General features: G+C 36.5%; 3 protein-coding genes across 13 annotated transcripts in view; 2 read left to right on the top strand and 1 right to left on the bottom strand.

Moving 5' to 3' along the window:
• ACS (acetyl-CoA synthetase) overlaps positions 1–1,883 on the top strand; it is a 29,659-nt gene extending 27,776 nt beyond the window's left edge. For 5 of the 6 annotated variants that reach the window (XM_022292527.2, XM_022292526.2, XM_022292525.2 and 2 more), the window contains one exon: positions 1,452–1,883. In XM_022292527.2, the coding sequence (XP_022148219.1) occupies positions 1,452–1,637 (186 nt within the window). In that variant the 3' untranslated portion in view covers positions 1,638–1,883. Of the gene's footprint in view, positions 1–1,278; positions 1,348–1,451 lie in introns of all 6 variants that reach the window. The other variant, XM_088127394.1, reaches the window with a different exon arrangement.
• A 1,040-nt stretch (positions 1,884–2,923) lies between these two features.
• Positions 2,924–6,323, bottom strand: LOC111016927 (eukaryotic peptide chain release factor subunit 1-3). 2 transcript variants are annotated; one of them, XM_022292504.2, is made up of 2 exons: positions 6,164–6,323; positions 2,924–4,599 (listed from the first exon to the last, which is right to left on the bottom strand). In XM_022292504.2, exon 2 carries the CDS (start codon positions 4,515–4,517, stop codon positions 3,204–3,206), a length of 1,314 nt encoding a protein of 437 aa, XP_022148196.1. In that variant the 5' UTR covers positions 4,518–4,599; positions 6,164–6,323; the 3' UTR covers positions 2,924–3,203. The 2 variants fall into 2 exon arrangements, with proteins under 2 accessions (XP_022148196.1, XP_022148197.1); XM_022292505.2 differs by having other exon boundaries at positions 2,924–4,618; positions 6,164–6,300.
• Positions 6,324–8,966: 2,643 nt separating this feature from the next.
• Positions 8,967–24,092, top strand: RUS1 (root UVB sensitive-like protein (Protein of unknown function, DUF647)). 5 transcript variants are annotated; one of them, XM_088127644.1, is made up of 8 exons: positions 8,967–9,030; positions 9,184–9,849; positions 9,949–10,224; positions 11,961–12,017; positions 12,423–12,621; positions 13,500–13,615; positions 18,520–18,699; positions 23,471–24,092. In XM_088127644.1, the coding sequence occupies exons 2-8, from the start codon at positions 9,223–9,225 to the stop codon at positions 23,741–23,743; spliced, it is 1,728 nt and encodes a 575-aa protein (XP_087983770.1). In that variant the 5' UTR covers positions 8,967–9,030; positions 9,184–9,222; the 3' UTR covers positions 23,744–24,092. The 5 variants fall into 5 exon arrangements, with proteins under 5 accessions (XP_087983770.1, XP_022148171.1, XP_087983771.1 ...); XM_088127646.1 differs by lacking the exon at positions 8,967–9,030 and having other exon boundaries at positions 9,467–9,607; positions 9,720–9,849; XM_022292479.2 differs by lacking the exon at positions 8,967–9,030 and having other exon boundaries at positions 9,039–9,849.
• The last annotated feature ends 582 nt before the right edge of the window (positions 24,093–24,674 follow it).

Genomic DNA, 24,674 nt, shown 5'->3' with positions numbered 1-24,674 from the left:
GAGAGCATTTTCCTTTCCTGCTTCTGACATACCTCTTTCTTCTTGAAGTTTTCTGAAAGATAGATACTAGAATTCCATACTGAGAGGGAAAGAGAGACAGTTCAGGGAGCATTAGTGTGAGAAGGGGAAGAAATTGGTAGTATTACTTTCCTGAGATTAGTATCTTCTTTGATGAAAGATTTAGTGTAGGAAGAGTGTTGTTTGGAAGGACAGATGTGTGGGATCACAACCTCTTGTGCCTTCCTTTTTTAAAATCTTTGCGGTGGTCGAGAAACTAGAAAGAGATGATGAATGTTTGGAAGGAGGAAATAGCCAATTTGAATTTTGGTGTTGTGAAGATATTTAGTAGAAAATGAAAAAGGGAAGCTCCAATAGTCGTTACAACTGCTAAATGCGGTTTATGTTAATTTAAGGCCTGGTACTTGTATTCACCAGGTATGTTTTTATTCAAGTCCTTGTTTTTCCATTAACAATTGTGAGGAACTGCTGTAAGAAAATTCTGGCTTTGGCAATTTGGAGGGGTCAAGTACCAAAAAGAGTTAAATTCTTTATGTGGACTATGTGGCCAGAGGCATAAACACTGTCATTACAGATAATATTCGAATAAGGTGGTGCCTTCATATGAGTCTTCAGCCAAATTGGTATCCTTAGTAAAAGGTAAGTATTTTGAGCCTTCGTTGCCTATTGAATTGTTATTTTTTTGTATGATTAAAGACTAAGAGTGGAGACAAAAATTCTGTGGTCCAATGCAGTTCCTTATGACTTGGATGATATAGATGAAATGAAACTCTTCAATCCTCAAATGATATGGATCAAGATTGGGAGGATGTCTTCAAATTGCCGAAATTCCTTTTGGCATTCTCTTTCAAGTTTCTATTTGCTATTATACCCTTTTTGTTGCTTACTAATTAACGGGCTCTTTTGATGAGATTATGGTTGGAAAGGGCTAGGACTGAAATTGGAAAGGTATAGAGTTAAAAAGGGTTTGGTCTTTTTTGTAATTACAGGTTATTTTGGGATTTTTTTTTCCTCTATAGTACTATTCAATTTGTATCATTTTGAAAAGTTTTCTTTCTTAAGCGAAAAAGGATAAATGTGGTTTTGAATCCATATAGTCTTTTGGACCCTAACTTTCAAATCTTACCATTTATCCAATGGCTTACGAAATTATATATTTTTATTTTATGTACTTCGTGGGATATTTTCTGAGGGTCTATTGTTTCCTCCTTGTATTGTACCATTTTATTCTCAATATAACTTTTGTCTGCTTTGGATTAGGGAAAAAAAATGAAGATTTTTGTAACCTTCCCAAGTCATACCACTAATTATGAATGACAAAATGCAGAAGTAAATAGGCAGTGGAGCTTTTCCTCTTCTCTTCTGTACAGTCATACTTAAAACGTGAAATTGTTTGAGATCTGTTCTGAGATTAAATATTGCAAAATTTTCAGATAGGGGCTTTTGCAGCACCTGACAGAATCCATTGGGCACCTGGACTTCCAAAAACGAGGAGTGGAAAAATAATGAGGAGGATTCTGAGGAAAATTGCCTCCAAGCAGTTGGACGAACTTGGAGATACTAGCACGCTTGCTGATCCTGGTGTGGTTGATCAGCTCATCGAGCTTGCTGATTGCTGAAGGTCGGAATTTGTCTGAAGCAAGCTGAGTGTTTCTTGTCAGTTGAGTGAGAGCAGTGAGATGTCAAAATTTTAATTGTGTGCAAGTCCCCCCAAGTTCTGAAATAATGTTAAATCTCTCCCCAGTTGTAGGAATCTCATTTTCGATGGCGTAGGATTCATTTAGGCGATCAAAGGCAACTACTTGTTCCCTGACCTTACTGCTAGAGATGTTTGATCGTACTAATGATATGTGATTGTTCCATAAGAGTAGTTGAAGTATTGGCTCAAACACTCGTTTATAAAATAATAATAATAATAATATGAGATTTTCTTTTATGGAAAATAAGAAACTTCAAAGATTGTCAACCAATCTCCTTACATTTCACAGTCATCGAAAAGAATGTTTATCAAGCTCACAAAAATTTTATTAACACAAATTTCAAATGCAATTTAAGCTTTTTGTCCAAGTGGTTGTGTCATTTTTGAGCAAGTGCGGTGCGTCTTTCTTAGTGGTTTTTGGACAGGGTTTCGAAAGGTACCTACAAAATCAAAAACCTGTGGAAAGCTATTTTTTGTGGTTCTTGTTTTCTCAATTTGTGCAGTTTTCTGTGGGGATGAGATTGATACTAATTTTTTATAGGATAGGTGGCTGGGAAATAGATCATTTTGCTCTTTGTTTACTTGTTTATTCCAGCACTTCACAATTGTTGCAGCTTTCCAATTTTTAGATTTTTTTTCCTTGTTAAAATAGTATTTTGATCCTTCATTTTAATGTTTATTCCAGCACTTCACAATTGTTGCAGCTTTCCAATTTTTAGATTTTTTTTCCTTGTTAAAATAGTATTTTGATCCTTCATTTTAATGTATGTACTTTGAAAATATTCATTTTAGTTCATGTATTTAAACTTTGATTTATTTTAGTTCCTATACTTTTAAAATATTCATTTTTTATCTTTGAACTAAAATAAACCAAAATTAAAAATACAGAGACCAAAACAAACATTTTAAAAGTATAGGGATGGACCAAACTAGTATTTTAACCTTACTTCAGACGTGGATAGAAAAGATCTTATTTTTCTACTTTTGTGACTACTTTATTTTACTTATTAATTATTTCATTCAGTATAAAATTAATAATCAAATTCGTTTTACTTAATTAATAATTGAACTAGTAACCTATTATATTCAATTTTAGGACGTCATTTAATAATTAATTAAACTCGAAACTATTTGTTGCATACTTATTGGAGTCTAGCTAATTTATCAATACACAAATATTAAAGATTCTCAAGAAGTAACCCCGAGTAAAATCAAATCAAAGTTTTAAAGAACCGAGTGTCCCTTAATCTTTTCAACTGAAATGCATTCCAAGAAAGTAGGAGAAACAAAATGGAAGGAAAACATTGCCAAGTTAAAGCAGTTCCACATGACAACACATGGCATGCGCGAAGTCGAAACAGGAGTAAATCTGAAGCTGAAAATTTGATTGGTTTTCCTGTGTTCTGGCCGGAAGTAGGCATCACAACTAGAATGTAAATGTATGACTCCCACCAACTGCAGCAGATCAGCTCGAGTAGTTTAACGTCTAATCGGAATCCTCGTATTCATTTCCATCGTCAGATAGCTCATCAAATGATCTAATGTCGAGCTGGTAGCGAAGAATGCCTCCAATTCCACCAAACCCTCTGCAGAATTGAGACCCCTCCTGGGATTTGTTGGTGACAAATTCAAGCGTGCAGCCGAATCTCTTGTACTCGTTCGCAAACCACTCCAGTAGGGGCATTTTCTCCTGAACCTCCAACTCAGCCGCGGTGGTCGCATCTCGGAAGTTGCTCTGATCAGCATCTTGTTCCTTGTTCAAATGCTTAACAACAATATCACCCGTCACACCATTTTTCAGTACATATCGGTTAATATCTAAATTTTCCCACACAATGAGGGTTTCCACAGCTCCCATTTCCAAAGCCTTCAAAGTATCATCCACCCCGAAGACATATTTTCCAGTATCCTGGCTGATTTCCTCAAAGTATTTACCAATCAGTCGCTTCTCCTGTATGAACTTCACATTTGATAGAATTTCTGATGAAAGCTCTATGGCCTGGTTGAATCCATTTTCTCCCCCATAAGAAACATCAACCACGTTCAATATTTTTGCTTGTAGACGGGGATCAAACATATCAGATTGGCTTAGCTCAGTCTTGAAGTCCGCTGAACCAGCAAGTATTAGCCCAGCAACATTAGGCTGACTGGTAGCAGGATTAATGAAGAACTGGGTGGCAAGTTCTGCAGTCTTCCTTACATAGTTGTGCCGCTTTTCCATCCTGAGACGAGCAAATCGAAGAGCTGATTGCCCACCCCTTCCATGCTTCTTTGGTAAATCAACTGAAAATTTATGAAGCACCTCCCTCGTGTTTCCACTTAATGTCCCAAAAAGTGTGCCATTTCCATCCATAACAATGAAACCAAATTTTTGATCGGATTCTAACAGTTCATTGAGAGCTTCAGTGTGGAACTTGTTATCACATAGGTACAGTGATGCATTTATAGGTTTGAAAGGTTCAAAATCAATTGTAACCTTCTTTTCCTTGCCATCTTCGGTAACAATAGTTCCTGTATAAAGAACTAATCCATTAGGAGGAACTTTATTATAAAGCTTCAGCCTTTGTTGAGCAGAAGTAATGGCACCCAAAACTGACTGGCGGTTGACCCTACTTTTGATGTTCGAAGCAGTTCCAAACTCATCACCGAGCATCTTGGTAACTCGTGATATTTGATCACGGGGAGGCATTATAAGAGATATCATGCTGGTACCATTGCCTCGTGCAGATTCCAATGCCTTGATAAGTTTCTTGATTTTCCATATCTCGATGTTCTTATCTGATTCTTGACCATCTGCCATTACAGAAGTAAAAACACAAAGGGAACAAAACTACACCTATACCCCCACCACGGGTTTCCACAGATGATCTTGGCAGATAATCCTGGGATTTCACAGATACACTGTTCATAATGAGCAGAGAATAGAACTGATAAAGGGAGAAAGACTATGCATGTATGATTAAAGCTACAAATATAATATTAAATTAATGTTCCCCTGATTTTCTTAAGAATGCAACAACTGAACTCAAAAAAGAAGAGTATGCAACAACTACTTTGAAAATATCAACATAGAATACAAACTACTTGCAGATATATTAATGCTTTCAGTGTTCAATAACCATTTCTTTTGTTGTTTCAACATCAGATGTGACAATATTCCAAAAAAATAAAATATACAAATAAGTGCATAATAAACTATTAGTGTGACAAAAAAAAAACTATAAGTAGTGAATAATGAGGTCAGTTTTAGAAGCATACAAATTCAAAGTATGGTCATACATGATTTTTGAAGCCGTTTACAAGACTTCGATCAAGTTTGAAATAGCTCCACCTTGAACAGGTGAATCAGCGTCAATATTAAGAATATAATAGGCAACAGTAGCAATTTTCCTTTGTTTAGATAGAGAAAAGAGATTGACATAGTTTCACAAACTTTCGAGAGGTTCTTCTTTCAACAATACACATAAGATGATGATGCCCCTCTTTTCTAACAATTGTGCCTTATATACTATTTACTACAAGTAACTACCTAGTAACTTCCTTCTAACTCCCTTGTAACAACCCATACATATCCATATATCCAAGTAACTTCCTTCTAACTCCCTTGAAACTCTCGCGTACCCTCCCTTTGATAAGTAGAATGGATTGGAGGAATGATTTGTCTATCAGAATATCAATAATAAAGTCGGGTCCGGTCAATGATAAGAACATCAAGAATAAGGTTGGTTCCAGTAATATCATGGATAGTTTATCTGAGAAGAATAAAGAATGAAACATTCGCAATACGAAGATGAAAGATGTTTAAGATCTATTTCAGCACACACTACATACAAAAAACAACTCGCACTCAACATTTTCATCGTTATAAGGCATAACAACACAGTCTTTCTATGCTGAATGGAGAGAACAAAACTCTACAATAGTCAATCCTGTTTTGAGTTATAACAAGTAGGTTCGGACTTCTAATATCCTGGTAAATTAAGTACTTGAATTATTATATATAAGCTGAGATGACAATACCAATCTGTATTTAAGCTTGCTAAAGATAACTTCTGTGACTCGCGTTTACGGATTGGGCTAAGAACTATAATTATACAGATTTGTAAGATTGTGTATAGAAAGCACCGAAAACACTGGGTATAGTAACAAAAGCCTAATCCTATTCGAAAACCTTTCTAATTTCTCATGAAATCCAGGAACGTCTTTCGTAATTCTGTAATTAATCTATATCTATACTTACAAAAAGCTAGAATCCAAACATCCAGCAATCCGGTCAATTAGAGATTACATCGGAACCAAGCCCTAAAATTACGCGTAGTAGTATTATAAACTAATAGTTACAAATCTAGAACACAGGCATCGTCCGCAAAAAGGGGCGGGAACAAGCGACGTACAAGAACTCAATACCATAGATGAACTACAAAAATTCGGTATTAGTCGTATTACCTTGCTGAAAATGAGAAGCGATAATGATTAACGGAAGCTCTCAGCGCTGCTAGGGTTCCTAAATTGGTCCAATCTTCAACAATGTGGAGATGGTTCTTCTGCCGTCTTCGTCGTGTCAATTTTAAAAATAATAATTTCTCACCGCAACCTTTCATTTCCTTTTTATTTTTTAATACAACAGTCGTATTAGAATTTTTGACGGGGGAGAAATGTCTTAATCAATTGAATTTAATTTTTGTATCATTCATAATATTTACTTAATTTTTAGATTGGATGTTAAAATCTCTCCCGCCACATTTATTACATTTTTTAAAACTTTTTAATCATCAATTTGCCTATCAATTTGCCTATATTTTCTCGGTACAACAAACTAATTTAACTATGTCAATGGATAAATCTGTATTATTATTTTTAAAACTGAATCTCACCTCCCCATTATTAAATTAAAATGAAATATCTGGTGGTTGACTCAGTTAAAATTTATATACTTACTCATTAGATACTTGAATTCCACTCTATTATATATATTATCGAGTTAAAAAAATAATCATAATTTGAATCTAATTGAATAGAAATACATATTAGTTTTTGTTTCATCGTAAAGTGATCAAGCTTGGATGAGATGTATCAAAGTTCGAAGTATCGGTAAGACAGAATTAGCACTCCAACGAACAACAAAGTGATAATAGTTTCATGTACCTTACATGGGAGGTGGGGTCTCTATTTATAGAGATGAACTCCAAAAGGGTTTCGATAGCTCTCTAACGGTTCTCCAACATCCGGGGAAATGTAACGTGTTGTTGGAGAACATCCTTATTTTTTTCATGCCTGTGGGTGTTCTTCAAGGTCGACTCATACCTGGCACATGTCGATCAATTGGCAAAATATAGATCAATTCGACTACCATATCTCGAGCTATCGATACTTGTATCAATCCGAAAGTCTTGGTTTAATTTATTTATTATTATTATACATATAAAGTCTCCATAGATATTGACACATCCCAAACCATATAGCCTCCTATCATTTTCATTGAGGTTTCAACCTCACCCCAATATTTATACACTAAAAATGATAATGTAATTGGAATTGTGTTTAAGATTTTGACTATTATTTTATAATTTTCAATTCCATTTTCAGGATTATTGGTATAAATTTTATTTTAGATAGGAAAAAAATAGAGTGTTGGCAAACCTTTGTTCTATTATTAAATAAAATAAATAGAGGCTTTTGAATCAATATATATTGTCGTACTCCAATCCTCTTGTTTTTTTGCAAATTACAACCTCGTTTTCTTCAAAGTTGGCCACGAGCACCGTCGTATCATTTTGAATTCTAAGTATTACGAAAAAGTCTTGAGACAAATGATAAATTTCAAGAAATCTTTATTTATGGCTAGCAAAAATACAAGCCAAAGAATGATAAACTACGTTGAGAGAGAACTTCAAGTCCCTTTTACAATTCAACTATGATAATATCTAGGACTTCCTTCACAAGTTTCTAGAAACATATGTCTAAGTCTTTAGTTAAATTAAGTACAAAAATTTGGAAATGGTTGGACAGAGATGATTTTTTTAGAGGGGAAAGAAGTGAGCAATTCCAAATTAAGTTGTTTTAAACTTTCCTTAGACTTATGTAAGAGGGTTAATGCAATTTATGTTAAGTTTCAGTGGGGCTCAACTAAGGTAAGAAAAATTCATTGGCGTAGTTGGAAGAGACTTTATGGTCAAATAGAGTTGACAGATTTTAAAAAGCGCAGATATAGCTTGTTATGATTGCAAGAGACAAATACTTCAAAGTTGGAAACTTTATAAATGCCAAAATTGGAAATAAATCGTACTATGTTGGAGGAGTATTGAATGGGAGAATGAACTTTTTGCAAATGGGTATATATGGAGGATTAGAAATGGTCATAGTGTTACAATAGGAAAATATCCCTAACGAGAGAGTTATGTAGCTTGTATCCAAAGAGATCAGAGTGTTGGAACGAGGACTTGAGGAGAAGTTAAGGTCTAGTTTTGTTGATTTAGAGGCTGAACTAATTATGCAAATTTCCTTACAAGAGGTCGATTATAAGATTTTTTAGAGTCCAAATAATAAAAGGATTTTTTATTGTCGCAACGAATATAGATTTTGAAATTAGGGTTGATGCCTCTTATTATAATACGGAGTTCCAAAGAAAGAGACGAAATGAAAATCTAAAATTTGTTAATCAAATCCTCCAAAACAAGTCTGGTCTTAGTTGGGAGAAATCGGGAAGGAAGAATCATTATTATCGTTACCTACTTTGTCAAGGAAAAGAGAAATATCAAAACGTTGGAGGCAATATATTGAAAGGTCGAGGAAGATGTGAAATTATGATGTAAGCTTAATTCATATAGAAACTGATTTGTCCAACGGTGTAAAATTACTGCTTCACAAAAATGTGGATCTAATGGAAAGTTCTTGGGCCATGGGTGAAATTCAAACTGCGGTGAAGTCACTAATGTGGTCAACACAGCAAAGATTGGAGTCGAGATGCTAAAGAAATTGCTCATACAATTTCCCTTTTGCTTCATTTCCTCTGTAAAACAACAATAAATGATAACAGTGTGGCTCATTAGATAAATATAATATACTAACTCAACCATGTACAGTATACACTATGGGAGTGGGGACAATCTCACAATCAAACATTACTTTAACTCATACAACTATACTAATGACAAAATGATGATATTTTTCAAAAAAAAAAAAAAAAAAAGACAAAATGATGATAAAATAAAATAGCGAAAAATAATTTATATATATTTCCAATTTAAAGGTCGAGGCGTTGTAAAGCAAGAAAATATAACTATGGTCGTTGAGGTGTGAACGAAGCAAAATCGGTACGAAAATTTTCAGACGAAAAGTTAGCGCTTGGTTTTTTTTTCCTCTGAAATTTATCGTTATTTTATACCTGCGGTTTCTGGTTATTGAGAAGCTGCGTATTCGAAGCCTTTCAATCTATTTTCTTAATTTTGTCCGCCATGATGATCCAGAAGAACGCGAAGTTATCGCCGCCATTGTTCTCGTCGCCCATGCCGAGGTCATGCGCAGCAGTGAGACCTACTCTTACTGTATTTCCCCGCTTTTTCAACGCCGCGAAACTCGTCCAACGACATTTCTCTCATTCTATCGAGACTAGAGTGGAACTTGCTCGCGTTCATTCCCCGTTTCATCCTCCTCTGCTGGCTGGCGACGGCATTGGGTGTGGTGGAAACAGTAATGGTGGTTGGAATAATCCATATCATTTTGGGAGTTTCGGGTGGTGGCATGATGACAATAATTTTTCCCAAGGGCCGCATAATGCCTTCCTTGCCCTCTTCCTCACCTCCGTTCTGTGTTGTTTCTGCCATTTTCAGTTGGCTGCAGCACTAGCACGTAATGATCTGAACTCTGGGTCTATTTGGGAAGTCAAAGGAGGTAAGCGAATCCGCATCATTCTTGATACATTTAGGGATGAGTTCCATGTTGCAACTGGCATGCCGTCGTCTCCGTTATCCTTTTCCTGTGTCAATTTTTGGTTTCGTTGCAGCGATATCTTCAGGCATTTGATGCTTCCGGAGGGTTTTCCAGACAGTGTTACCAGCGACTATCTGGAATATTCTCTTTGGCGAGGAGTCCAGGGTATCGCTAGCCAAGTTAGTGGGGTGCTTGCAACGCAGGTGCCCATTTACGTTCGTCCATAATTCCTCTATCCTATATTTCTCATCCAACTAAAGAATAATAGACTGCATTTTGCTTGAACCTCCGCCGGTATCCAGGCACTGCTTTATGCTGTTGGATTAGGAAAAGGAGCTATTCCGACTGCTGCTGCCGTCAATTGGGTACTGAAGGATGGATTTGGATACCTGAGTAAAATATTCCTCTCAAAATATGGGCGGCATTTTGATGTCAATCCGAAGGGGTGGAGGTTGTTTGCTGATCTTCTGGAAAATGCTGCCTTTGGGATGGAGATGCTAACTCCCGCATTTCCCCATCATTTTGTTGTGATTGGTGCTGCTGCTGGGGCTGGACGATCTGCGGCCGCCTTAATTCAGGTTACTGGAAGTTGATACATCATTTTCACGTGATATTGGAAGTTGTTCCTTATTCCCGGTCCTTTTTGCCTCGTATTTATATATTTGATTTGCTGATTAGTTTTTAGAATACTTAATTTAATTTGATTTAAATAGTGATTGAACGCTGAAGTATTAGCTGAAACCAATTGATGGGCAACAGTAGACACGTTTGATAGGTTGTGGAGAATTTTGCTTACATGCAATGAGAAGAAGATCAAGATCACAATTGTATTATCTGGAGCCCACTCTTAACCATCAAAGTAGAGGTGGGTAATGGAGAAGAGGTTTGGGTTTCAAATATTTACGGTCCTTCAGATCAGAAGTTTTGGGAGGAACTATAGAGAGCCTTTGGAAATATTGTGAGGGATTTTGGCATTTGGATGGTGACTTGAACATTACTCGATGGTCACACAAAAAATTTTAATGGAGGGAGGACTGTTCAAAATTGGTTCGTAAGAAACGTTTCTTCATCAATCAGAGCATTCTTGGCAGAGTATGTATCGGATGCTTTCCTGACTGCCTACGGTTAATTTCGAGTTGATGCCACCAAGATGATGCGCCAAGTTGGAGTTCAGAGGCCATGGGCTTTACATTTTTATCCTCCAAAGTGTTCATGTAATTGGAATTTTTTTCAACATCCTTGACCCGATCAAGAAATGCTTTTACGTCCCTCCTTCCATTAAAAGTGGGGAGGTCAATTTTCATTTTCAAGTCGCTATTCATATTTCCTCGTTCTTGGTTGGGATATCTCTATTAAATCTTTGACTTTCTTTGTTGGAAAAGTTTCTTCCCATAAGCTAGAAGAATCGGAATTTTTATCCCTCCATCATCATTATTGATTTCTTTGGCCTTGAATCATTGCATTTCTTGCAACTTCAGGGGTATGGGAACATAATCTTGGAGGGTTTCTTGGTCTAATATTTGCTCCACCTTGATTATTGAATCCATTTCTTTCCTCAACGGCTTCTTGGTTTTGGTTTTGATTGGCAGAAAGAAGGTCCAATTGTCTAGACATATTCTCCATTTCTCCTAAAGCTTATGAATATCACTTGCGTTAGTTCATAATGCACCCAAGGAGTACTCTACTCTACCAAAAACAAGCATTCGGCTGTGGACTTGGGGGAAAGAATTTGGGGTTGATTTGTTTGAGGATCTACAGTGAGTCCCTTGCCAGAATGGACTGTGCTTTTCCCAGCCATGAAATCCTAGGATTTTACTTTTTAGGGCTCTGAAACCAATTTTGGTGTAAAACCAAGAATGAAAAAAGTTATTTTATTGCTGCCGTCTAAAGTACTATGAAGCTAACTTTTATTGTGAGTTTTCAGCTTTGTTTATTGGGCAACAGAAAGCAGTTACAGTGGTTAGTTTTTAATAACTAACCGGCTGTTTGGGCTAACTAAAGTCATATGGCTGTAAATAAATAATCCCAGCGTCAAAAAGGCTAGCCTAATTATTTCAAGAATACTTCAATACTACATCACTCAATTTGTTCTTTTTTATAATGAGAAGTTTATATCTTGTTTAGAAAAACATTCATGGGCTCACTGACTTCACCTTAAGCATGCTAATAGATCTGAAGGTGTTACATGATCTAACTCGATGTGGTATAATCTTTCTCGTAAAATCAGTTACATTTTTTTTTAAAATTATTATTACTACTTCTTAAATTTTAATTGTGTTACTGTTTTTGAATGTTGAATCTAATTTTTCCTCAGGCTGCTACTAGGAGTTGTTTTTATGCTGGCTTTGCTGCTCAAAGAAATTTTGCTGAGGTGAAATAGAGTAATCTCTTCTCTGGTTAGTGTATGTTAGCAAGGTTACAAACACCAAACATTTCTCATAGCTGCAGATTAGGATAAAAGTTTGTCTTTCATTTTTGTGTACATTATGTTTTGTACATGCAGACGGAGGGGGATGCCTTGACTTACTTTGTATTTTTGTCACTTCCATCGTCATAACCGTTAGTTACATTTTATTTCATCACGCATACCACTCAAAGCACACATTGTCAAACTTAAGCCAATTGAGCTTGAGGGAGGGATGGACAATTTTTCGTACTCCTGGTTCATAAAGAAAATGAGATCTCTTGCTTTCAAAAGTATATCTTGAATGAATGAATGGAATTGACCCTATCCTTCCAATGCATATATGCTGAAAGAAATATAAATTGATGTTAGGTGATTGCTAAGGGTGAAGCACAAGGAATGGTTAGCAAGTCTATTGGTATGATGCTTGGCATTACATTGGCTAATCGTATAAGGTCCTCAACATCTCTTGCTCTTGGTTGCTTTAGCGTAGTGACCTTCATCCACATGTTCTGCAATCTAAAATCATACAAGTCCATTCAACTAAGGACATTAAATCCTTATCGTGCAAGTAACTTCCCTCTCTTTCTTTATGTATTTATTTTTGGAGGGGGGTTAAAAGTTAAATAGTACATTAAATTGTTTGCAATTCTTTATAGTTGGTGAGATGTAGATTTGAATATTTCTATTTCTTTCCATATACATGAATGAAAAGTTATTTCTTGTTAAGAAAAAAAAAAAAGAAGTTAAATGGTACATAAAACCGTTTGTAAAAGAAACCGAGCCTACTCAAGGAAGCAACCTAAGAAATACCTGAAGGCTCAAGTGACCAGATTCTTCGATTGTAATCATTAGTAATAGAAACTGAGCCTAAAACTGACATAAGGGTAGAAAACTCTTCCCATCCCTTATCTTATGGGACCTTCTCGTCTCAATATTCCGCAAACACATTACTTGATCCCAAAAACCCAAAACTGCTCCATGAGTAAAAGCAGAGAGCTTAAAGATTTTAGGAATTAGCCTTCAGGTTGTCCGTGCTTCTTAGAATGGAACAATTCTGATTAGAAATTACACCAACAAGGAAAGAGAACAAGAAACAACTTCTCTTTGATTCCAAATCTTCTGATTTGATGAAGTTCAACAATTCTTTTAAGATTCCTAATTTAGTAAGCTTGGATCTTTGTAAATTTTCAAACAAATTGGATATTCAAAGAATCCAACATATTTTGGAAGTTGAAAAGACCTTGAATTGCAAGAAGTTTCTTCAATTTTCAACAATAAAAGAAAATGGACAATTGCAATTAATTTTGACAAGAATGCCCAAAGCAATGCATCGAAATGGGCTTCATTCTACACCTCCTCTTATGACCTCTACCAAAAATTATTATTAAAAAATTCAATTGCTAACCTTATCTATAAGTTGTTAATTTTATGTTAAATGTTTAACAGGTTTGGTCTTCAGTGAATATCTTTTAAGTGGTGAAGTGCCTCCTATTAAAGATGTGAACAATGAAGAACCTCTTTTTCCTGCTGTACCATTTCTTAATACAAGACTTGCTCGTGGTGTGAGTGACTTTTCTTTCATGTTGCCATTTATAACACTATCCCAAATTGAAATGTATATCCTCTTTATATATGAACCATTTTCACTTTATTAATGTGCAAAAATAATGAAAGCAATATTGGGGTTTGGTTGGAGAGATCATATTATTTCTTTAGTGATATTTGTATAAATTGGGATGCATTTATATTCTCAGGTTAGCTTCATTCTATTTTTTAGTTCTTCTTTCAGACCTTTTGAACATTTTTGTTCCTTTTTATTTATTAAATAGTAAGCTGAATACCTTCAAGATAGATCCAGCAGCTGAATACCTTTTTGGTGTTCCTTTTCATTTATAGCCAGCAGATTGGTTGAGCGGATTTTTGGGATTCAAAGGGCCATTTTTTCCCTTTTCTATCCTCTGCACTGATTGCTGGCTCCTACGAGGTTATTTCAACATCACCGGATGGTCACATGAGAAACCAAATCAGTGGAGGCCCACTCCCAATATGTGCCTTTTCAATGAGTTTATTGTAGACACCGATCTCAGGGACCTCCCGCTCACCAATGGTCTCTTCACATGGTCCAATTTGAGGGAGTCACTTTCTATTTCTCTTATTGATTGGTTCTTATGTAATATGATCCATTGCTCTCTAAATTCCCTAGTGCCTTAGTGAAACGTTTGGACAGGGAAACATCAGATCACCATCCCATTCAGTTAACTTCGGGGATTAACCAATGGGGTCTTTCTCCCTTTTGTTTTGAAAACACGTGGATGCAACGCTCTTCTTTCTCTCCCATGGTGGAACAGTGGTGGTAATCAAATCCTTTGCAAGGTTGGCCCAGCCGCGATGTCATCCAGAAATTGAGGGACTGATCTTGGAAGAGAGAGACTTTTGGCTGCATTCATAGACAACGAGACCAGCTTCTTCTGGATTTAGCTGCCCTTGACACAGAATAAGAGATGGGATCTATTCAACCTGAACAGATTTCTCAAAGGTCCTCTCTTAAGGCACAACTCCTCTCGTTAGCTGTCAAGAGGAAGCCCATTCAGCGGTGCAAGGTGAAATGGCTAAACGAAGGGGATGTGAACTCGGGTTTCTTTCATCAATTGGTGGCTGCCAGACGTAGACGAAGCACCATTTTGGAGGTGGTTTCCCGAGAGGGTAGAAGTCTGACCGAAGACAAAGATATGATATGCAGGAGTTCTTATCTTTTCATGAAAACCTCTGCACAAAGAAGGAAGGTACTAGATTTCTCCCTTGCTCCCTCTATTGGGATCCCATTTCCCCTCCACAGAAAGCTCTTCTTGAATCTCCTTTTTCAGAAATAGAAATTGGAAAGTAGTAAAGGAATTGGGACACAACAAATCATTGGAGCTTGATGGATTTACACTAGAACTCTATAGAAAATTTTGGAACATTCTTAAAGCAGATATTCTTAGAGTATTCCAAAGAAGGGTATTGTGAATGTCAGCCTAAACGAGACTTATATCTGCTTAATTCTGAAAAAGGTGGATGCTCGAACGATTAGTGATTTCTGCCCCATCACCTTGATATCATGTATGTACAAGATCATCGCTAAAGTCCTATTTGAGAGATTAAAGAAGGTCTTGCCTTTTACAATTACTTCTCAACAGTTTGCTTTCGTGGTTGATCGACAAATATTAGATGCATCTTTAATCGTGAATGAGCTCATTGATGACTGTTATTGAAAAAAGGAAAAATGAATGGTAAAAAAGTTACACATTGAAAAGGCCTTTGACAAAGTGGACTGAGACTTTTTGATTGGTATATTTGAAGCAAAAGGCTTTGGGCACAGAGGATGAAAATGGATTAGAGGCTGCATTTCCACCGCCAATTTCTCTATTATCATCAATGGGAAGCCTTGAGGTAAATTAAGAGCTTCTAGAAGTCAGGCAAGGGGAACCCTATCCTCTTTCCTCTTTATCCTTGGTGTGGGTTATTTTAGTAGGCTTCTCTCCCATGCAGCAGCATCAAAATTGGTAAAGGGTCCCATAGTTGGTAAGAGCCAGTTGGAGATACACCATCTTCAATTTGCAGATGATGCTATTCTCTTCTCTACCACATTACTTACAAATTTTTTATGCACCATTAAGGATCTTCAAAGAAGTGTCAGGGTTGAATTCTAACCTTCAAAAGACCGAAATGATGGTTATCAATTTAGTGGACACAGAGCTGGATCTTTTGGCAGATCATTATGTTTGTAAAAGAGGATCCTAGCCCAATTCTTATCTTGGTCTCTCCTTGAATGGGACTCAATTTTGGAAAAAAAATGAGGAAAAAGCTTAGCTCGTTGGAAAATTCTCTTATATCAAAAGGCGGTTGGCTCACCCTCCTACTGGCTATCCTATCCAATCTCCCCACTTATTATCTATCGTTTCCATCCCATCTAAGGTGGTAAAGGAGTTGGAGAAAATCACGAGGAACTTTCTTTTGAAAGGAAACAACTGCAATAGGGGACAGCACATCCATCTCATTGATGATGGAGGGCTAGGAATTAGAAGCATCAAAGAAAAAAACAAAGCTCTCTTAGCAAAATGGATTTGGATGTATGAATCTGCCCTTTGGAGAAGAGTTATTGTTGCTAAATATGGACCCATCAATCGACAAAACAACAACCTTCACCACTCCCTTGCTTCTGCCCTTGGTTTGTGGAAATCTATCCTCAAACAACAATCTCTTGTCATGGACAGAAGCTACTTTAAGGTAGGTGATGGATCACAAACTTCTTTCTGGACAGAAATTGGCTGGAGAATGTGAGATTGTGTGCTGCTTTCCCCCTTCTCTTTGCCTTACACTCCAACAAAAATGTTGCTGTTAAGGACTTATGGTTGACGACAACTAACTCTTGGGATCTTAGATTTAGACGGAACCTCAAAGATGCAGAAATCATTGAGCCAGTGTAGCTTCTACACAGATTGTCTACCATCTATCTCAACCAGGATATGGAGATTGGAACCATCGGGATTCTTCACAACCAGCTCTCTCCTCTAAGACATGATAAATCCCACAACCTCTCCCGATGATGCTTTTCTTTATAAGTCGATTTGGAAAGATCACTTCCCAAAGAAGATTAAAAAAAAAAAAGAAGATTAAATTCGTCTTATGAGACGTTAGCTTGTTTGCATTAAATACCCATGACAAGCTACAAAAGGGGATGTCACGTATGAGCCTTTATCCACATTGGTGTGTATCCTGCAAGCAGCATGGTGAATCTTTGGGGCACATCTTCATTTCTTGCAACTTCTCATCCAAGCTCTGGGATACTCTCTTATCATCTTTTGGATGGCCTATGGTTCTACCGACAGACTTACACTCCCTCTTATCCTCTACTCTTACGGGACACCTTTTTACTAACGAAGCTAAAATCCTCTGGATACATTTTGTTCAGACCATGCTTTGGTCCATTTGGTTTGAAAGATAGGATCTTCCGAGGGAAAGCACTATAAATCAACAACCTCTTTGAATCTATGGTGTCATTGGTTGTATCTTGGTGCAAATGTTCTCTAATCTTTCAACACTATAGTTTTGTTTTCTCTTTTAACCAATTGGAGAGCTTTTCTGTAACTCCTTTGTCTTCGTATGTTTTTCCACTTTTCTATATCTTTCTCATTTCATTACATTAATGAAATGGTTTCTCTTCAAAAAAAAAAAAAAAAAAAAAATCAAATGTCTCCCTCATTTATCAAGGCAATTATTTCAGTTTTCAAGAATATCTTCCCAATATTCTTCACACGAAGGAGAGATGGAAAAAGCTCTCTTCTCTCTCCTCTTCAAGGAACGTCTTTTCAAGGTAATTTTTAGTTTAGAGTTGGTTTTCTTTTCGATTAATACTACTCCCTCATTCAAGTTTAAGATCAATGTTAGTATTCATTTTAAGTTTAAGTTTTTTGGCAGCATGGATCCAAAATGTTATTGTATTGGAATAAGTTCTATTGGATTTGGTGTGGAAGTGATCGTTGTTTCGTTAAAGATTCTAAGAATGTTCATCTTCCTCTTCATGTGTCCCAACTCCATTGGTTTGAGAGTGCTTTGGTGGAATATTTACATCTTCCCCTCATCGAGGTTCTTCAAGTAGGCCAGGGATGTTCACAGAACTTGTCATATTCAGAAGAAGCGTTTTAAACATAGTTGGCTTCTGTAGTTGCTGGGTTAATAAAATGGCTGGTTAGTCTTTTGGGATATGATAAGGAATTTCTTGCTCAATAAAAAAAACTTGTTGATTCTAAAATTAATATGAAAAGCACTGAGAGGAAGTCGTCGTATTGGGTTAAGAAAGACCTTGAAGTACTTTATCTAGAGTATTGCGTGGGGAGGGAAGTTTTTGGCTAATATATGTGATAAGTGTTGGGGGAGGAGGGAGATATCTTAATGGAGGAAGGTATGAAATGCAAATATCTTCACGAGGGCATTAAATGGAGTATATATAGATTATCTCTCCGGCCAGTAACAAGCTAGGCATGATTAACATATATGCTCTTTAAAAAAATATATGACTAATATATATGCTCCAACTTAGTATTACAATGGTTGTATTAGTATATTTGTATTATTGTAAATACCTTAGACATGTTGTCCTTTATCGTCTTTTTTATATTCTTTACTTATACATGTGTCCATACATAACTTTAGTAAATGGAATAGATTACATCAAATTTTCCAAACCTTTAATGATTACAGTAGGGTTTTGAATATCTCATGATTAGAGTGGAAAGCTCCTTTCAACGGATAAAATAAACTCATTCTTAGGATTTTCTGTTCATATTTTTCTAAATGTTGGAATAGTATGTAAAATATTTTTATTTAACTGCATCTCAAATGAGATGGCCTAGTGCTGGTAGATGCCTTGAGCTGTTCATGTTTCAATTGGATTAGCTGACTTTTGTAGTTTTGTTATTTAAACAAGGAACCAAAATTGCGTTTACTCTCTACTGAAGCAAAGGAATCAGCAGCTAATATTGAAAAGCGACTGCAATTGGGATCTAAGCTCAGTGATGTGGTGAGCTGTGAGGAGGATGTTCTTGAACTCTTCAGTCTGTATAAAAATGAAAATTACATTCTATCTGAGCAGAGGGGAAGATATTGTGTAAGTTATCTTAACCCTTTCATTTTAAATTGCATAATATTTTTTCCATGGGAAGGGCAAAGTTGATGGATTTCCTTTTTCCTGCTCCCAAGTAAATATGCATTTCGAGTGAGTTTATTTTTCCTCCAGTAGTCATTTACTATACTGTATTTTCAATGTGTGCACTTGTGTTGATCACGGAGCTTTCTTCTCCCAGTCCTGCAAGTGCTTGTTATGAAGCTTTACACCTCTCTTTTTGTTGAAGTATTAGTGTACTGTAATTTTATCAATGCATACAATATGGGGTTAGAAAGCCAAAATTAATGATTTTTAGCCAACAGGTGACAACTTTTTGTCTCATAAGTTTTTTTAAACAAGAAAAAAACTTTTCGTTAGTAGATGAAAAGGAAGAAAGATCTTCAAGGATACAAACTTCTAAAGCAGCGTCAGAAGCTAAAATCTCAACTGTGATAAGTGGAAGCTTCTCAAAAGGGACCATCAAACACAAAATGAGGCTCCTCACATGGAATGTTGGAGGCTTGGGCTCATGGAAGAAGGAGCCCTCATCAAACAAACAATCTCCCGCCTAAATCCAAATGTGGTTCTCCTAAGAAACAAAGCTATCAAGCACCAACCACAACATTATCAAGTCTCTTTGGAGCTCCCATGGGTTTTGCTTGGCTGCTTTAGATGTTGAGGGGTTTGCAGGGGGCATCCTCATCCTATGGAATGACCTCGTCACCATCCCACATAAAGAGGTTCAGAAGCCTCGACTGAACGAGGGGAAAAATAGAATTGAAGAATATTTCTTCATCTATCAACTATGAAAAGCAAAAGCTTCTCAGGGGGGACTATCCAACACCAAATGAAGCTCCTCACATGGAACGTCAAAGGTTTGGGCTCATGGAAGAAAAGAGCCCTCATCAAACAGACAATCTCCCGTCTAAATCCAAATTGGTTCTTCTACAAGAAACAAAGCTATCAAGCACCAACCGTAATATTGTCAAGTCTCTTTCGAGCTCCTAGGATTAACTGGGCTACTTTAGATGCTGACGGGTCTGCAGGAGGCATCCTCATCCTATGGAATGACCCCTTTGCCATCCCACATACAGAGGTTTAGAAGCCTCAGAAGCCTCAACTGAAGAAGGTCATGACATGAGATGATAAAAAAAGAATTGAAGAACCTTTCTTCATCTATCAACTATGAAAAGGAAAGGAAAGCAGAAAAGTAACGGAATTCAGGGTACATGAGATGAAAAAAAGAATTGAAGAACCTTTCTTCATCTATCAACTATGAAAAGCGAAAGCAGAAAAGTAACGGAATTCAGGGTTATAGAGGGGAAAGGTAAGTATGCTCTTTTCTCTCTCTCTCCCCTCTCCTCCCAAGGATTATTGGTCCAATAGTTAGAAGGTTGTGCTCAAGTTTTTGAAAGAAATGGAAATCAGTAGCTGTAATATTGATAACAAGTTCTTTTGTATTTTGGAAGACAATGCTTGAGGATGTGTGCAGAAAGATGTTGTTGCCCATGCATCTTTCCCAATTTTTATGGTTTGAAAGTTATATGGTTGATTTAGTTCATCTCCCAGTTCAAGCTCATCTTTATTTTCAGATTCGTAATGATTACGACACTTATCAAACTCACAAATTCAGAATCAATCAGAATTGGTTATGGAGTGGGTTGTTTGGCCTACTACTGGAGGAAGAAAGAGCACGATAATTCCCGGAGATTTCCACAAGGTGGATAGTTTCTAGAATATGTTGAATAAATTTTCAGTAAGAATTACGGAAGATTTGAGGCGGGGGTTGGAAAATACCAGGTCTTTTCTCCATGAAAAGATCAGGTACGACAAAGGGAAGAGCTAACTTTGAGGAGTATTTGAATTTGGATAGAGAAAGCCTTGCAAAAAGTGCAGCAAGGTTCAAAAGATTATACGATGAGGTGCTCAAAGAGAATTCGGAAAAGAGTATTGATGAAACATAATGGAGAATCGAGATTTTGGTTTTGAAGGGCCTATAAGGAAGGATATCAACCTAGTTCAATGGGTTAAGAAAGATGAATAGGTTTTGAACATGGGGTGGGTAAAAAGGTAGTCTCAAAATGTTGTGCCCATGATGATTGGAAGGATATCTCTAAAGCTCTAGAACATCGGTTTTTTCAGAAATGCTTTCTCAATCCCTTTATGTCTTTTTTTTTCTTTTTTCTTTTTTTTTTTATAAGAAACACCATGCATTATAACAAAAGAGGAGCAAGAACCTAAGGGCAGGGGCTGAGGAGGCCTTCCCCTGAAGAACTACCATATTACAGCTTTCCAATACCAAGAAAGTAAGACTATACTGTAATTACAAAAAGAATCTCCTATGAGTAAGGCACCAAGAGGCTATAGTAAGTATGCTCTCTCCTCTCTCTTCCTCTCCTCTCTCTCCCCTCAGATTCTTCATTGGTGAAGGTTTCAGATTAGCTAGTTTGTCCTTAGTCTCATTGCACGGTAGACGGTTTCATTCAGAATAGAAATTAGTAGTTGTTGTATTGATGGTTCCATTTTTTTGCATTTGGATCGAAAATGACATGTTATGTTAGAAGATGTGAAAGAAATGTTTTGATGACTTTGCATTCTTCGCAATTCTTATGGTTTGAAAAGCACATGATGGAATTTACTCAGTAACCGATCTCTGCATCATTATTTTTTCAGCTTCGTGACTATATTGGTCAATGTCGTATGCAGAAATTTAGATCTAATGGGAAATGGTTCTTTGAGTGGGTAATATGGCCTTCTACAGGTGGTCGAAAGAGTGTTATTGTCCTTGCTCGACGGAAAGTATTCCTTTTAAGGACTGATTTCCTCTCATTTATAGGATATCCTCCAATCCTATGGGTGCTGTCTCTAGTTTTTGGAATACAAGCACTAGTTCTTGGAAGATTGAAACAAGAAGACTTCTGAAGGATTCGGAAATTGTAGAATTTTCGGACCTTCTTGCAATCCTCTCCAAATTTTTGCTGTCAAAGGTAGAAGATCAAAGAATTTGGTCTCTAGATATCTCGGTTAGTTCTTTATGCTCGTTGAGTTCCTCAGTTGGTTCATTTCAATGGAAATCTTTACAGCCCTTTGGAAATCAAAATGTCCAAAAAGGTCACTTTGTTTTCATGAATTTTGGTCAAAGGAAAGGTGAACACTGCTAATACTCTTGTGAAAAAGCTGCCGGATCTAAATTTGTCTCCTTCATGGTGTGTCTTATGTACAACCAATCAAGAGCATCTTTTTTTTTTTTTTTCCTTTTCAGTGCGCCTTTGCCTTGTCTTGGTGGCTACTATTTCAACATTTCTCCCTTGCTCGGAATTCTGATTGGGGGGTGCCCTCAAATATTATTCAACTACTAGGAGGACCCTCTTTACCTGCTAATGCTTGGGCTCTTGTGGGTTAATTCCATTAAAGCCTTACTACATGAGCTTTGGTTTGGAAGCTTTGGTTTGGAAGAAACAGGAGAATTTTCGAAGGAGTCCAAAGAGGGCCGAAAGAGTGCCTTAGCCTCGTCAAGTTCAAAGTTTCTCATTGGTGTTCACTCTCAGATTTATTTGTTAATTATTCTCCTAGCATGATTTGTTCTAATTGGGAGGCATTTGTAACTCCCCTCTAGTTTTAATTATTTCTTTGTTTAATTGCTCTTTCTTTTGTTTTTTCACTCCTTAGGGAGTTTGTATCTCGAACAATTTTCATTTTCATCTATCTATGAAAAGTTCGTATCTTGTTCCAAAAAAAAAAACTGCCATCAGAAGAGCTGCATTTCTTCAACCCACCAAACCTTAATCCATCATTAATTGGAATGGAGGCCAAATTCCATCTGACCAAATGATTTATCTTTCCACCATCATTCCCTTCCCATAGCAGACTTTGGGAAGGAAAGAAAAGATAGACACATAATATAAAGGTATATCAGAGAACCGAATTGCACAAAGTAAGCGTACCTCCTGTTCATCGATGGAATCTCTACCAAATATCCAATTTCTTCTCAATTTTATACACAACAGGCTACCAGAAAATTGAAGATTTGGGTTGACCACCCGGAGGCAAGCCAAGAAAGATAGAAGGGAATGATTCAATTTTGCAGTGAAGTCTTGAGACAACTTTGAATCTTCAGTATTCAATCCACAAATTGCTGATTTTAACCAATTGATTTTAAGACCCCGAGAACCATTCAAAGAGCTCCTCCATGGAGGCTGCTCGTATGCTTTTATCTCTCTGCTTTCAAGTGTTTGGCTTGTGTTTGACATCAAAATGTTATGCTCCCTGTAGAGATGAGATATTCTTTTAAGTATTTAAGGATTTACCTCTTTCCTGAACCCCGATTCCCTATCTTGTGATATTCAGTTGTCTCGGTAAAAAAATAAAAATAAAAATTTTCTTTGCCACAAAATGGCTAGTGGAGGCCTAACTTATTATGTTAAACAACCAATGTCCCTCTTTTTCCATTAATTCTTAAATCTTTCAATTAAAGATCTAAATTCTCATATTAGAAGGTAAGAGGGATTCTCCTCGCCAATATGAGTATAGCTCCGCGGTAATTAACATGTACTCCTTCCCTTGAGGTTAGAGGTTCATCTCCCACGTCCTCAAATTGTTGTACTCAACAGGATTCTCCTCGTGTCTCTCTCTTATTTTATTGTACTTATTTTAAAGGAAACAACTAAGGGGCCATTCATTTTGTTAATCATTTTATTTGAAGGGACTCTTTGCTAGCTTGGTTCTTGTTAGAGGATCAAACTCAAAAGTTTTCTTGGGGAATCTTAATGTGCAGGTAATGCTTAAAGAAAGTGCTTCACCAGTAGACATGCTCAAGGCATTGTTCCATGTCAATTATCTGCACTGGCTAGAGAGAAATGCTGGAATAATAGCAAGAAGTGCCTCTAATGACTGCAGACCGGGGGGAAGGTTGCAAATATCTCTGGAGTATGTGCAAAGGGAATTCAACCATGTCAAATATGATGGGGAATTAGCGGGTTGGTTAACTGATGGCTTAATTGCGAGGCCGTTAGCTAATAGGATTCGTCCATGTCATTTAGTCACGTAGTTTGCTTCATGATGAGATTCAGGAAGGACATTTCTAGTAATACTGGATCTTGTATTACTTGAAGTAATAATGGTGTGCAAAGAGATCTATATGAAATTCATTCTCACTTTATACACTTAACACTTCTAAAAAAGAAAAGGTGAGACAGTAAGTCTAGGTTTTTGGGACTATAGACAAAATGCCCCCTTAGAATCTGAGTTGAAGAAAGATATCTTTTTTTCTATAATTTCAAAAAAAGTTGATACACTAGACGGATGTGTAAAAACTATTCTCTCTTTTCCGTCACTTTTACATGAAACATGAAGAGGGAAGGAAGACCAAACAAGTTCCTAACCCATATTCTTATTCTTGTTCTTGTTTATTTATTTGTAGCTTAAAGATCGAAAGATGGGAGGATGACGTTCATCAGGAAGGTCTCCCTTTTATTATTTATTTATTTATTTTAAATTTGAAGATTGAAGAGGCGATGCCCTCCACCATTCTTGGAAAAAATAGTTAATTGTTAATGAAATTCCCTGTACGGTTTTTTTTTTAAGTATATTCTCCATAAAGTTAGAAACAAGGTTTTAAATATCGATGTCGATGAAAATATCGAGATCTCAATTTCATGGAAATGTCGATGGAAACGTCGATAAAATGTTGATATCAATGGATATTTCTGTAAAAGTTAGAGAAATTAAAAAGTCGTAAAAAATATTTAAATTAACAAATAAACATTTTTTTTATTTCTAAATAAGTTAAAAATAATTAATATTAATATTATGTTTATATTAGTGATATTTTGTTGATATTTTTGTACTATGGTGGAAATGTCGACTTATCCCTCATGTCGATGTTGAATCTATGAAAACGTTGACATGTCGTCGATGTAATTTTAGTTATTAAACTATGAAAAAAAGAGGAAGACATGATTAGAAATAGAGGAATTTGG

Source organism: Momordica charantia (genome assembly GCF_013281855.1).
Source record: "Momordica charantia cultivar OHB3-1 chromosome 8 unlocalized genomic scaffold, Mcharantia_2.0 BLBB01000008.1, whole genome shotgun sequence".
NCBI lineage: Eukaryota > Viridiplantae > Streptophyta > Magnoliopsida > Cucurbitales > Cucurbitaceae > Momordica > Momordica charantia.
This window is presented reverse-complemented; position numbering and strand designations above follow the sequence as displayed.

Excerpts from the sequence above, each read along its gene's own strand:
- LOC111016927 (XM_022292504.2), bottom strand. The coding sequence starts at position 4,517 with ATGGCAGATGGTCAAGAATCAGATAAGAACATCGAGATATGGAAAATC.
- RUS1 (XM_022292479.2), top strand. The coding sequence starts at position 9,172 with ATGATGATCCAGAAGAACGCGAAGTTATCGCCGCCATTGTTCTCGTCG. Across the intron at positions 12,018-12,422 it reads CTCAAAGAAATTTTGCTGAG|GTGATTGCTAAGGGTGAAGC; the intron begins GTGAAATAGAGT and ends AATTGATGTTAG. Across the intron at positions 13,616-18,519 it reads ATACAAGACTTGCTCGTGGT|GAACCAAAATTGCGTTTACT; the intron begins GTGAGTGACTTT and ends TATTTAAACAAG.